We start from the raw sequence: 14,071 nt of genomic DNA on the forward strand, positions 1-14,071 counted from the left end.
GGTTGGGTTTTGAGGGTGTTGCACTGAGAGGTGTGGCTTGGAGTAGGGGACCCTGAGGGGTGAGGTTTGAGATGTGATCTAAGGGGCAGGGCTTGGGGAGCCCCAAAGACCAAGTGGAGGAAGGTAGCCACTGAGAGGGGGATCCACATCACGTGTCTGATTCCACCCTACCCCCAGAACTGGAAGAGGCCCACCAGAAGTGCCCACCGTGGTGGTACAAGTGTGCCCACAAAGTGCTCATATGGAACTGCTGCGCCCCATGGATGAAGTTCAAGAACATCATCCACCTGATCGTCATGGACCCCTTCGTGGACCTGGGCATCACCATCTGCATCGTGCTCAACACCCTCTTCATGGCCATGGAGCATTACCCCATGACAGACGAATTTGACCACGTGCTCAACGTGGGCAACCTGGTAGGGAGAGGGTAAGGGAGGGGTGGTCATTCCCAGGCAGGACAGGAGAGAGGACACAGGGCCTGATGGAGCCCTCTCAGCTGTGGAAATATGGGGCACTATTGGGGGGGGGGGCATATGTGGACAGCTGGGGTTATTTTCTCAGCTTGTGGGGGACATAAGTTGATGTACAAGGAAGGTATATGAGGTGATCCATGGGATGTATTTGGGTTTCAGGATAGCTGGGAGCAGAGAGAGTGGGGTTGAGGTTCTGGAATCCTTAAGATCAGGACTCCAGGGATCTGGAGTCCAGGTCATGCCATGGATGCAGATATGGGGGAGTTGAGGCAATGGAGGTGGGGGGACTGGGTGACAAGTCTCTCCACCTTTAGAGGTTGTTTGTTGTGGGCCTAAGAGGGACTACGGGACCTGGAAGTAGGACATATAGCCATGGGCACCCTGGCCCAAGAGGCCCCAGCTCATCCTGGAGGCCCCAGGGCCTAGTCCCCCAGCCCTCAGCCCCCTGCCCGCTCCCCTTTCTCCAGCGTGGCCAGGCTTACTACCCTCTGCAGCCCTGCCTGCTCCGCTATTGTTGACACACGCTGATCCGCCTGCTTATCCCTACCCATTAGGAGCATTATCACCTCATTGCCAGCCACGGTGGAGCCTGACAAAGGGAAAAAGCCGCCTCCTCCTCCTCCAGCCCTGCCCGCCCTTCTCAGTTTCCTTCAAATGTTTTCAGGATGGCAAATGGGCCAGGCGCTCCCCCACCCTGAGGGTCGGGGGGGCCTCAGAGAGTGAGATGTGAGGCTTGAGGAAGGACAGGCCTGGGTGGATAGCAAGGGATTCGGACCTTGGAGTCCCCAGCCTGGGAGGCAGGCAAGTGTGTTCCATGGAGATGCCAGAGCAGCCGTGGCCGCGCCGGGCTGGAGGGCCAGGGCATGCTCTGGACCTGGTGCAGCTGCTGGGGTGTACGTGATGGGGCCGGCCCACAGCCTGCTCACCCCCTGCCCACATTCTGCTCCCGACTGGGCACCTGCTATGGCCAGAGACAGCTTCTGGGCGGGGCTCAGCATGTGCCAGGGCAAGCTGTGGACGCAGGGCAGCTGGTGTCTGGCAGGAGGGGGGCCGTGCCCTGGGGGAAAGGGGGTAGTTTTCAGGGACTCTGCAGCCCTCAGACGCCATATAGAGGGTTGTGTTTCGGGGTGAGGCGGCTCTGGCCTCCTCATTGTTCCCAACTTTGCCCCCTTTTGGCCCCTGCCCTAGACTTCCAAGCCCACCAAGAGGCTGGGTCCTGAGACCCATGCCAGGGAGGGTAGAGAGGCTGTAGGGAGCAGAAACAGGACACTGATACAAGCAGGTTTGAGACTTGACTCGTTCCCATGTGGGCAGCACGACCGAGCACTTCCCGCTAACCTCTCTGAGCCTCAGTTTCCTTTTCCTGAGACGGGTGTGATAATCCCTCCCAATTACACAGAAACCGGCATACCAATGAGGTCATCATGGCAACCACAAAGCCCTCTGTGAGTGTTAAATATTCTTGTGAGTGGCCCCGAGAGGTTGAGGACTGGCCTCGGTCACATGGCCAAAAACGGAAGGGCCCAGGTCTCTGGGTGGTCCCCATCTCCCCTGTGGAATGGCCACCCCACTCCTCACTCACACACACTCGGGTGCCGTGGGCGCCACTACCTGGATCTGCCAGGAGGTGGGAGTCGGGCAGGGACTCTCAAAGCCTTGTGCTCCCGGAAGCTCTGTGACCTGTGACGGGGCCGCCCCCCACCCCACAGGTCTTCACGGGCATCTTCACAGCAGAGATGGTGCTGAAGCTCATCGCCTTGGACCCCTACGAGTACTTCCAGCAGGGCTGGAACATCTTCGACAGCATCATCGTCACGCTCAGCCTGGTGGAGCTGGGCCTGGCCAACGTGCAGGGGCTGTCGGTGCTCCGCTCCTTCCGTCTGGTGCGTGAGCCCCGGGCCGGGGTGGGAGAGGGGCAGGGTGGGGATTTTCTTACTGAAAATAGGGAGGAAGGGAGCCCCTTCCCCTATCGCACAGGGCTGCTGGGGGCCAAAATGACAACCCAGGAGCTTGACCCCTGTGACTTTGGGTGGCTGTGGAACAGGCACTTTGGCCAGGACTGTTGCCCTGAAAGCTAAGGCTTGGGAGGATCTTTAGTGATAGACTCGGAGCTCTGAATTAGTGCCCTTTCCACCACCCCCTGAGAGCACTTTTATTATTTTTTTAAACTTTATTCTGGGACCTTTCATGCATCCACAAAAGTGTCCTATATAATAAAAGGCTAATATGCAAATTGTCCCCTCGACCGGGAGTTCAACCAGGGGACGAGACCAGCTGGCCAACCACCTGCGGACCCTCCCCTGGCTGGCCCCATCCCCGATCGGTCCCCCCACCCAGATCAGGGGTGGGGCCGGCCCACCAGCTGCCCTTGGACCTTCCCTGTGGCCGGCCCCGATCAGAGCGGGCTGGCTGGACCCCACCCATGCATGAATTCATGCACCGGTCCCCTAGTAAAGTATAATAAACCTCTGTGTACCTATCACCCAGCTTCAATTGCCATCAATAGTCTGCTGCTCTTGTTTCATCTGTCCCCCCACTTTTTGTGGAGGAGAGTATGTTAAAGCAAATCCCAACATATAATTTCACTTGTAAACACTTTATCTGTATCTTTAAATATGTGGCGTTTTTTTAAATTGATTTCAGCAAAAGGAGAGAGAGGGATAGAAACATCAATGATGAGAGAGAATCATTGACTGGCTCCTCCTGCATGCCCCCTACCGGTGCCCACCCAGGCATCATGACCTCCTGGTTCATAGGTTGACTATCAACCACTGACTCACACTGGCTGGAAGCTTTATCTGTATCTTTGACAAATAAGGACTTTTTTTTTCCTTTTGAACATATGAAGAGCCTGAGGTAGTAGGATATGAATGTTCTCATTTAATAGAGAGGCAAACTGAGGCCTTCCAATCACTCAGGGAATGGGGAATCGAGCTGTTCAAGATGATTCTTTCCCCTGAGGATAGGGCTCCCCCAGGTTGACCAGGAGTCCCTCGGCCTCACTCGCCCCTGCCCTCTTCCCGCCCGGCAGCTGCGGGTCTTCAAGCTGGCCAAGTCGTGGCCCACGCTGAACATGCTCATCAAGATCATCGGCAACTCCGTGGGGGCGCTGGGCAACCTGACGCTGGTGCTGGCCATCATCGTGTTCATCTTCGCCGTGGTGGGCATGCAGCTGTTCGGCAAGAGCTACAAGGAGTGTGTGTGCAAGATCGCCTCGGACTGCAGCCTGCCCCGCTGGCACATGCACGACTTTTTCCACTCCTTCCTCATCATCTTCCGCATCCTGTGTGGCGAGTGGATCGAGACCATGTGGGACTGCATGGAGGTGGCCGGCCAGGCCATGTGCCTCACCGTCTTCCTCATGGTCATGGTCATCGGCAACCTAGTGGTGAGTGAGGCCGGCTGGGTGGCCCCCCCACCCTTGCCCAGGAAATCCAAGCGTCCAAGACATGACCCGTTCTTTTATCTCCGTTATTCCCTCTGAAGGGGGCTGTCATGCGAGGGCCCTTTTCCTATGAGTTGAACTGCATGATACATGGCTCTTCTCTTCCTGCCCCCTCAAACCCCAAAATGGCAAATTTTTTCTTTAATTTTATTTTTCAATTACAGTTTCTATTCAGTATTATTTTGCATTAGTTTCAGGTGTGCAGCATAGTGGTTAGATACTCACATACTTTACAACGTCTTCCCCCTGATATTTCCATTCCCCACCTAGTACTATAACTAGTTATTTCAATAGTATTGACTACATTCCCTATACTGGACTTTACAGCCCCGTGACTATTTTGTAACGGCCAATTTGTACTTCTTTTTTATTGTTGTTGTTCATATATTTTTTTACTGCTATTTAGAGAGAGAGGAAGGGAGAGGGAGAGAGAGAAACTTGGATTGGCTGCCTCCTGCACACCCCCACAACCCACAACCCGGGCATGTGCCCTGACTGGGAATGGAACCAGAAACCTTGTGGTGCATGGGATGATGCCCAACCAACTGAGCCACACCAGCCAGGGCCCAATTTATACCTTAATCCCTTTACCTCTTTCACACAGTCCCTCAATTCCTCTCCCCGCTAGCAACCATCAGTCTGTTCTCTATGTATCTATGAGTTTGTTTCAATTTTGTTTATTTTTTTCTTTAGAGTCCACGTATAAGTGAAATCATATGTTATTTGTTTTTCTCTGACTGACTTATTTCACTTAGCATAATACCTTCTAAGCCCATCCATGCTGTGGTAAATGATAAGATTTTAGTCTTTTCTATGGCCGAGTAATGTTCTGTTGTACATATGCATCACCACTTTTTTATCCACTCCTCTGGTGATGGGCACTTGGGTTGCTTCCGTATCTTGGCTATTGTAAATAATGTGGCAGTGAACATAAGAGTGCATATATTCTTTCCAATTAGTGTTTTAGCTTTCTTCAGAAGTGGAATCGCTGGGCCATAAATTTTTTTGGATGCTCTCTATTGTTTTCTATAGTGGCTTCACCAATCTGCAGTTCTACCACCAGTGTACAAGGGTTCCCTTTTCTCCACATCCTCTCCAACACTTGTTGTTTATGGGTTATTGACGATAGCCATTCTGACAGGTGTGAGGTGATATCTCATTATGGTTGTAACTTGAATTTCTCTGATGATTAGTGATGGTGAGCATTTTTTCATATATCAGCCATTTGTGTGTCCTCTTTGGAGAAGTGTCTATTCAGGTCCTTTGCCCATTTTTAAGATTGGATTTGTTTGGTTTTTTTGGTGTTGCATTGTATAAGTTCTTTATAAATTTTGGATATTAGCCCTTTATAAGATACTAGAGGCCCGATGCACAAAGACTCGTGCAAGAATGGGCCTTCCTTCCCCTGGCTGCTGGCACTGCCTTTGCTCAGGCTGAAGCCGCCTTTCTGCCTTCCCACACTGCCCAGAGGCCCGGAGCAACTGGGGTGATGCAGAATGCCTGTGTTGTCACCATAGCAATGATGCAAGCATCCTGCCCCTCCCCCAGCCGCTCAGCGCCTGTGTATGCAAATTAACCTGCCAGCTTTGTTGGGTTAATTTGCATACCCACTCCTGATTGGCTGGTGGGCATCACAAAGGTACAGTCAATTTGCATCTTTCTCTTTTATCAGTGTAGATATCATTGGCAAAAATCTTCCATTCCATAGGTTGTCTTTTTGTTTTATTAATGGTTTCCTTTGCCGTGTAAAATCTTTTTAGTTTAATGTAGTCTCATTTGTTTATTTTTTCTTTTGTTTCCCTCAAAATGGCAAAACTTTTGTGGTTTAATCCAATGATTCTCAAATTTTAACCTGCTTAAGAGTTGCTTGCAAGATTCTTAGAACCTGCCGCCTCCTCCCACCCACCCCAGTCTGATCTAGCAGCTCTGGGCCTGCACCTGGGAATCTGTGTTTCTAACGAGATCTGGAGATGCTCTTGCTGCTGGCCCAGGGCTGGCACTGTGATTAGTGCTGTTGAAACCTAGTGTTTGGGGTAAAGTAACATAATAATTGGAATCAGACAGATCTAAGTTCCAATCCCAGCTCCTTTTCCATCTGCATGACCTTGAACCAATTACTGCTCTCTGGTTGGCTGGATTCTCCAATTTTACATGAAAGAAAAATAGTGGGTACCTTATAGGGTGGCTGGGAGGAGTGACGTGCCAGTGTGCAAGAAGGCACAGCGTGGAGCTGGCATCTGAGGTTGCTGGGCCTCTTGGCCTTCTCCCACCCTCTCACCCTCTGTACCTGGGAATCAGGCCCCGGGTGTTGGGAGAATCCAGAGTTGGCATAAACAGCATCCATCCTGCCACTTTGGGCTTGGCTTGTGGGGGGCCGGTGCAGGGACGGGGTGCAGGGGCTGATGAGAAACAGGCTGTGGGGCTGTGGACCAGCATTTCTGTGGCTCGGGCCTGGCAGGCATCTATCCTCACCTTGCCGACCCCGACTCCTCCCCTTCTCTGGGTGGCATGGGGGTCAGTCCTACCCAGAGTGCTGTGCTCAGCTGCCCCCTGCGGTGGCTGGCAGGCACTGCCCTGGGCAACAGAGGCAGGAAGACGCATGTCCCATCCCCCTCCCTCCCCAACATGTTCTGCAAAGGCCTGTGGAATCCTTGGGCTGCTGGGTCAGCGCTTCTCAGATATCACTGAGCTCTGGCTGGGGCAGGAGCAGATTGGTGGGGTGGGTTGTCACCTCAACTGAAGAGGAGACCCTGGGATGAGGGACAGCTAGAGAGGCGGCCCCAGGCTGGTAGTCCCTGGGAGGGGGGTCTTGGGGATTGGAGAAAGAGAGGGAAGATGTCTGGGCAGACCCCGGGGGCAGGATTAGGGTGTGGGTAGCAGTCTCTGAGTAGCAGTTTGTCATGTAGTTTGAGGACCTGGGGGTGACAGAAAGGCTCTGCAAGGGGGTTTTGTGTGCAAACTCAAAATCATGTCAAGCCCCTACTTTGCCACCACTCACTGGGAAACCCTGAGCAAGTTATTAGCCTATTTGGTCTCAGTATGTCTCATCTGGAAAATGGGGGTGACCCACCTCACCGGGTGGTCCTGAGGATTACACAACACACATCTCAGTGATTAGCAAAGCACTTGGCCCTCGAGGTCAGGGGAGTTCAAATGTCACAGGCATGTGTGGTGTAGATACCCATTGGGGGCCTCACACTCCTGCCAGGGGCCAGTGCCTGCGTGAGGGGCTTTCTTTGCATCATCCTGGATGTTGCCCACAACCCTGTGAGGCCGGTGATGCTGGTTCTGTGCTCCAAGGAGGCACTGCCCAGACCACACAGCTAGCGAGAAGCTGAGCCTGGACTAGAACCTGTGTCTCTGAACTCCCATGACAATAGCATAGATCGTAACCGCAGTGCTGACAGTGATGACATCCACACCAGCAAGGATGGGGATGGCTGGCCTCCGTTTACATTCATCCGGCACTCGGAATACGCTCCGTGTGCTCAGCTCTGCTTTGTAGATGAGAAAGCAGAGGCCCCGGGAAGTGAGGCCGTCACCTGTGAGCCGAAGCAGTCTGGCTCGAGGCTGGAACCCCTGCACTGAGTCTGTGTGTGTGTCACACACACGCACACACACCCCGCACGCACTCCCTCACCCACCGCTGACACCCTTTTCTGGTCCAGCTCTGTGGTTCTCCCACTTCGCTCAGAGGGAGTGGAGCAGCCGAGGGAGGTGGCAGTGTCAGCTCCTTGGGCACGGTCCACGCCCCCGCCCCCCCCCAGGCTCATGGAGGCAGGTGTGTGCAGAGGGCATGAGGGCACCCTGCCAGGGAGTGTGGGTACCCATGTCCCCTGCATCCATGGCACTTGGGCACTTCCTTGGGCTCCTGTGAAGGAGGGAAAATGACTAAGTCATAGGTAACCCACCCCTCAGAGCCCCCAGGGGGCACGATGTCCATTCCCCTCCTCCAGTCCCCCCGCTCCCCGCCTTGCCCAAGGAGGCTATTTCTGTCCCAGGCAAGAGCCGTGTGCAAACCCTGCTGACCCAGAGAGCAGCTAATTCCCATCTCAGATGTGTTTCTGGCAACTGGATGCCTCCCCCCAAGAGAGAGAAGAAAAAACCAAGAAATTTTGGTGGGGGGCAAAGGCAGCAAAGTACCTGGGGGTATGGATATGGGGCAGAATCCCCCCAGGACATTCCCCCAAGGAAAGAATATATACAAGACACCACATATATATAGGGTGTCCCCAAAATGTATATACATACTTTGAATAATTATCAAGGCAGTATTTATTTTCTCAAAATTGAGTTGTCGGCTGTTAAAGAATGTATACTTTTTTGTGGGGACACCCTGTCTATTTTAAAGGTATCATGTTAACACGATGGTTAAGACGATGACAGAAGGCTCTTGGAGGACGCTGGTGAAAGTCAGACAGTGAGAGGCAGGCGGAGAAGATGGGCAAGGGTGGGCGGTTCCCATGGACAGGCTCCCAGGGCCTCCCCAGGGCCCCCAGAGAAAGAGCCTGGCCCTGCCTTCCAATATTGCACACCTAACAGCCAACATGTTGGAGTGCCTACTGTGTGCTCACCACAATGCGAGGAGGCAGGCACTGGAAACATCTGCATATGCAGATGAGGAAACCGAGGCACACTGCAGAGATCTGACTTGCCTCTGGACATACAGCTCGTAAACTAGGATTCAAAACCAAGCAGCATGGTCTCAAAGCCTCCGTGCCCATCTCCACGGCCGTGCAAACTCACTGCATATGATTTTTCTGATCAGATGTCTGTCTCTAGCAGGTGGGAGCTCCCTCAGGCCACTGGCTCCTGTGCTCAATGGAGGGGCCCAGTAAATGTCTGGCCACTGGAAGATAAAGTTGACGGGAGGCAGTGGGTAGACCAGAAGCCTCTTATGTCCCTTTCAGCAAGACTTTGGGAAGAGAACCACGTGGAGCAGGGGACCCCATGGAGAAAGAGGTCACTGCCCCTTCCAGGGCAACAGGGGACATGCCTCTGAGCACTGGGAGCACAGGGTCTATTAAAATCCCACTTATCAGGAAAGAAAAGATGGCTCAAAGAAGTGGTTCCCTGTAAGTCCTGGAAGCTCGGAGACATGCACCCTGGTCTTTGCTCTGCGTCCCCTGGCAGTGGAGGCAGAGGACAGCATCATGGAAAGAGTCCCTGTCATCCAGGGGCCTCCCAAGCCCTGCCTCAGCCTCGGTCCGCAAGGTCCTAGCCTGTGCCCAAGCCTCAGTTTCCTCACCTGCCAAGTGGGGATAAGAGTGGCAGGCCTCACCTCCATGAGCAGTCGTGAGGTCTCCATTAGGTGGCGCTGTTTTAAATGTTCAATATGGAGTAGATCTGGCCTGGAGGCCTGAGGACCCTCAGGGGCCCGGAGGCTGAGCTGAGGCTCCCCTACCCCTGGTCCCAGGTCCTGAACCTCTTCCTGGCCCTGCTGCTGAGCTCCTTTAGCGCCGACAGCCTGGCAGCCCCGGACGAGGACGGCGAGATGAACAACCTGCAGATCGCCATCGGGCGCATCAAGTGGGGCATCAGCTTCGCCAAAGCCTTCCTGCTGGGGCTGCTGCACGGCAAAATCCTGAGCCCCAAGGAGATCATACTCCAAATCGGGAGGCTCGGGGAGGCCGGGGAGGCTGGGGAGGCCGGGGAGGCCGGGGAGAGTGCCCCCGAGGACGAGAAGAAGGAACCACCGCCCAAGGAGGGTGACAAGGACCTGAAGGACAATCACATCCTGAACCACGTGGGCCTGGCTGACGGGCCAACCCCCAGCATTGAGCTGGACCACCTCAACTTCATCAACAACCCCTACCTGACCATCCACGTGCCCATCGCCTCCGAGGAGTCCGACCTGGAGATGCCCACCGAGGAGGAGACTGACACCTTCTCGGAGGCGGAGGATGTCAAGGTGAGCCCATCGCAGAGCCTGGCGTCGGGGGTCAGCGGTCACAGCTTCACATTTTTGTGTGACTTTATTCAAGCCTCCAAGCCTCCATTTCTCCATCTGAAAAATGGGGGTCATGGTGCCTACCTGGGGTCACTGTGGTGGTGACCTTAGATGAGAGGATGTGTGTACAGTACATAGTGAGCGCTGGGTAAATGGTGACGGTTACTGCTGTTATTGACATGATTAGCATGACAGGTCCTGCCTGCCCTAGTGCCCTTCACCCCACCCCCACAACTCCGGCAGGGCCCTGTTTCACCAGCAGGTGGCGATCTTGGCCCGGCTGTTCTTAACCTGTGAAACCTCTACTCCAGGGCTCTCTTTACCCCACTCCGTTCTTGCCATTGTTACCTATTTCTGTTTAGAGCGCCCCCTGGGCTGGTCCCTTCCCCCCCAGGGTGGGCCAGAGTGCCAGGTTGGACTGGGGACTCTGAGGAGAGGTGCAGTGGAGCAAGGAGTTCAGGTAGGGAGAGTGCAGGGAGCCTCAGTAAGAGTCCTGACCACCCCACCCCCCCCCAGCCCCTGTAGGGGCCCTATAGCGGCTGGGCTGAAATGTCCCCTGCTCCTGCTCCTTCCCTCCCAGGATGGTGAGGGGCTGCTGGTCACCCCCGGAAGCTCTGGGGCCTTGCCTGGGCCTCCTCGGGAAGCTGACTCTGAGCCCCTCACCCACCCTGCGGCCTGACTGGGGAAGGACCTAGCATAAGGCCCTGCCCACCGGCACCCTATGGGCCCTGGGCTGGGCTGGGCACCAGGGCCCAAATGAACTTTGCCCTGAAAGTTCTTGACTTCTTATTCCCCCCAAATATGTGGCACGCTGACTTTCCAGAGGGCCGAGTGCCTGCCAAGCTATAAATACCCGGGACTATGACACGGACCTCGGTATGACGAGCGGGGGTGGGGGAGGGCTGGAGACACCCAGGCCAGGGCTCTGAGCACGCTTTAGAGCCAGGAAAACAGGATTCCAAGGGGGATTTCGGGAGTGGGGGCACATGGGTGGGACAATTGACTCAGTGGATGCCCTGGCTGACCTATTGCCCCGTGCCTCAGTCTCCCTTTCTGTCAACTGGACACCAGGACTCTTAGTTTTCTGGTCACCATTCTGGATCCAGAGCTGACATCCAGTTGCCCTCTCCATCTTCCTCTTCAGGGGCCTCACCCCCAACCATGTAGGGGTTCCCCCTTGAGGGAGTCTAGGCCCGGGAGCTGGCAGGCACCAGGAGGAGGTGGGGGAGGCTTGGCCAGATCGGAGAACCAGCCTCCCCGCCTGCTCCACTCCCATCAGATTTCTTGGCCCCTGGCTGGAGCTCCAGCTGGGAAAATTGTTGGTCCTTGGTAGGTTCCTCATCCAGACAGCCCCTAGGGACAGGTCTGGGGACACCACGCACTGATATCTGGGGTTGTGGCAGCCCTAGTCTGTTCTGACCCCCATTCAGGCCTCTCGCAAGTACCTTTAGGCATCTTATTCCTCTGCTGCCCTCGTCAGGCCTTCCCAAGCTTCCCAGAACTTCCAGCAGCCGGAGCCATCCCCAGCCACCCCAGCCTGCTTTTCTCCCAGCCTCTTCCCTTACCTGGGGCCTTTACACATCCACTCACATCCTCACCGCCCCTGCCTGGCCTGAGCCCTACCCTGCTCCCAATCTAAGTGCCACAAGAGCAGGACCACGGCTGCCTTGGTAACTGGTTCTGCATGAGCCGGTGCCCGCTCCATAATCCATGGTTGAGTGAGTGAGTGAGTGAGTGAGTAGGTCTGCCCAATCCCTCTTTCTCTTCTCCCTCTGGTCTCCCACCCTAACCTCCTCTGCCCCACCTGGTGGGAGGACCCAGGGGTCACATGACCCTGTTGGCCCCTGCAGAAGCTGCCACAGTCCCTGGACAGGAACTCCTCCGTCTGCAGCACAGTGGACTACAAGCCCCCCGAGGAGGATGCCGAGGAGCAGGTGGAGGAGAACCCTGAGGGGGAGCAGCCTGAGGAGTGCTTCACTGAGGGTGAGCCCGCACACGTGCACCCCACCTCGCCTGGTGCACCCCCGGCCCAGCAGATCCCAGCCCATTGCCTCCCTGGGGACCTCTCGGGGGCATGCATGTCACCAAAAGCATGTGGGACCTTCTCCCCTGATGCCACCCTGCCCTGCAGCACCAGGCAGGGGTGTCAGAGCCGGGGTGCCTCCAGCCCTGACCTGAGCCTTCAGTGTGTGCAGTGGGTGCCGGCAGCACCCCGAGGGCTGCCTTGCCAATTCCCCATCGAGCCCTGGACACGAAGCGGGGCTCAGGGAAGGCAGCGCTGAGTCAGTCTTCCTGGGCAGCGTCATCAGGGAGAAAGGCCTGCTCAGCCTTCAGGGCACAGCTCTGGAGAACAGGGCCCAGCTGTGCAGAGTGAAGGCTGCCTGGCGGAGCGGGGAAGGTGGGACAGCCCCTGAGCTGGGGGCCCACACCCCTGCTTGTCTTTCTGCTGCGCATCCATCCCTGGCAGCAGTTGGCACATGGCGGAGAAGGCTGTGTGGGGAGAGCCTGGGAGCCCCATTCTAGGGGAGGGGCCGGGCCCATTTCCAACCAGCAGGGGAGGACATGAGGCCGGGGAGGGGGAGGAAGTGAGGTGCAGGTCTGGAGGGGGCATCCTGGGAGGTGACGGGAACATGCTGACAGGCATGGGGAGGCAGCCACCGGGCCCGTGACGGGGTGCCCCTGTGCTCCCCAGCCTGTGTGCAGCGCTGTCCCTGCCTCTACGTGGACGTCTCCCAGGGCCGCGGGAAGACGTGGTGGACCCTGCGCAGGGCCTGCTTCAAGATCGTCGAGCACAACTGGTTTGAGACCTTCATCGTCTTCATGATCCTGCTCAGCAGTGGCGCCCTGGTAGGCACTGCCCTGGGGAGGGGCATGGGCGAGGCAGGGGCCAGGCCCAAAGCAGGCCCTCGGGGGGGGCCCCTCCTTCCCACACTGCGGGAGGGACGCGGCCTGGACAGGCTCCAGCCCAGAGCCCTTGAGGAACTCGCCGGAGGAGCTTCTCCCCACGGGGAACTCGCTCACCCCCATGATGGGCATTAGGAGTCTGGGAGACGCCACCGGCCTGGCCCCATCCCAGGCCTCTGGGACCCAGCAGCATCGGGCAGGGCTGGGGACATGGTTGCCCGGCCTCCTGGGCTCTGGCCACCCCGTGCTGTGCCCGCAGGCCTTCGAGGACATCTACATCGAGCAGCGGCCCACCATCCGCACCATCCTGGAGTACGCCGACAAGGTCTTCACCTACATCTTCATCCTGGAGATGCTGCTCAAGTGGGTGGCCTACGGCTTCAAAGTGTACTACCCGAGGTCACAGAGCGCGTCAGACCCCTGGTTAGCCGTCCTGCCCTCGCAGAGGCTGGGGTCTCAGGCTCCTCGGACACAGCTGGCCAGGAAGGGGACTAACAGGCTGGGGGGACCTCTACTCCCTGAGAGAAAGGGGAGCCTTGAGGGCAAGAGGGTGAGTAGGAGGGTGATGACTGTCCTTGCCCATATCTGTGGAAGATGTTGTATTCCAGCGGTTCTCAACCTGTGGGTCGTGACCCCTTTGGGGGTCGAACGACCCTTTCACAGGGGTCGCCTAAGACCATCTGAAAACACATATATAATTACATATTGTTTTGTGATTAATCACTATGCTTTAATTATGTTCAATTTGTAACAATGAAAATACATCCTGCATAACAGATATTTACATGACGATTCATAACATTAGCAAAATTACAGTGATGAAGTAGCAACGAAAATAATTTTATGGTTGGGGGTCACCACAACATGAGGAACTGTATTAAAGGGTCGCGGCATTAGGCAGGTTGAGAATCACTGTTGTAACCTCTCTGACGGGCACAGGGCCGCTGTTTCGCTGAGATAGAGCCCAGGCTCCTATAGGCGCTGGGACAATCCCCCCTAGAGAGGACCACCCACTAGGGAAGGGGCCTGGGAGAGACCCCTTAGAGCTGTGAGTCTAGGAGGCCCCTGTGGCAGACCTGTCCTCAAGGGCTGAGTCCCGGGGCTTTGGGGGGAGCCAGGGGCCCTGCACTCCCTGACACCCCAATCCCCCTTTCCCCTTGCAGGTCTCCATCATCAGCCTGGTGGCCAACTGGATGGGCTACTCGGAGCTGGGACCCATCAAATCCCTGCGGACACTGCGGGCCCTGCGCCCCCTGAGGGCACTGTCCCGATTCGAGGGCATGCGGGTGGGTGCTGGGG

General features: G+C 56.1%; 1 protein-coding gene across 1 annotated transcript in view; it reads left to right on the top strand.

Moving 5' to 3' along the window:
* SCN4A (sodium voltage-gated channel alpha subunit 4) overlaps positions 1-14,071 on the top strand; it is a 32,943-nt gene that overhangs the window by 10,434 nt on the left and 8,438 nt on the right. Inside the window, exons 11-18 of the mRNA XM_006776707.2 lie at positions 178-416; positions 2,183-2,356; positions 3,505-3,861; positions 9,335-9,829; positions 11,719-11,851; positions 12,561-12,715; positions 13,032-13,202; positions 13,936-14,058. Of these exons, the coding sequence (XP_006776770.1) occupies positions 178-416; positions 2,183-2,356; positions 3,505-3,861; positions 9,335-9,829; positions 11,719-11,851; positions 12,561-12,715; positions 13,032-13,202; positions 13,936-14,058 (1,847 nt within the window). The remainder of the gene's footprint in view (positions 1-177; positions 417-2,182; positions 2,357-3,504; positions 3,862-9,334; positions 9,830-11,718; positions 11,852-12,560; positions 12,716-13,031; positions 13,203-13,935; positions 14,059-14,071) is intronic.

The sequence above is a fragment of the Myotis davidii genome, unplaced genomic scaffold (genome assembly GCF_000327345.1).
Source record: "Myotis davidii unplaced genomic scaffold, ASM32734v1 scaffold69, whole genome shotgun sequence".
Classification (NCBI taxonomy): domain Eukaryota; kingdom Metazoa; phylum Chordata; class Mammalia; order Chiroptera; family Vespertilionidae; genus Myotis; species Myotis davidii.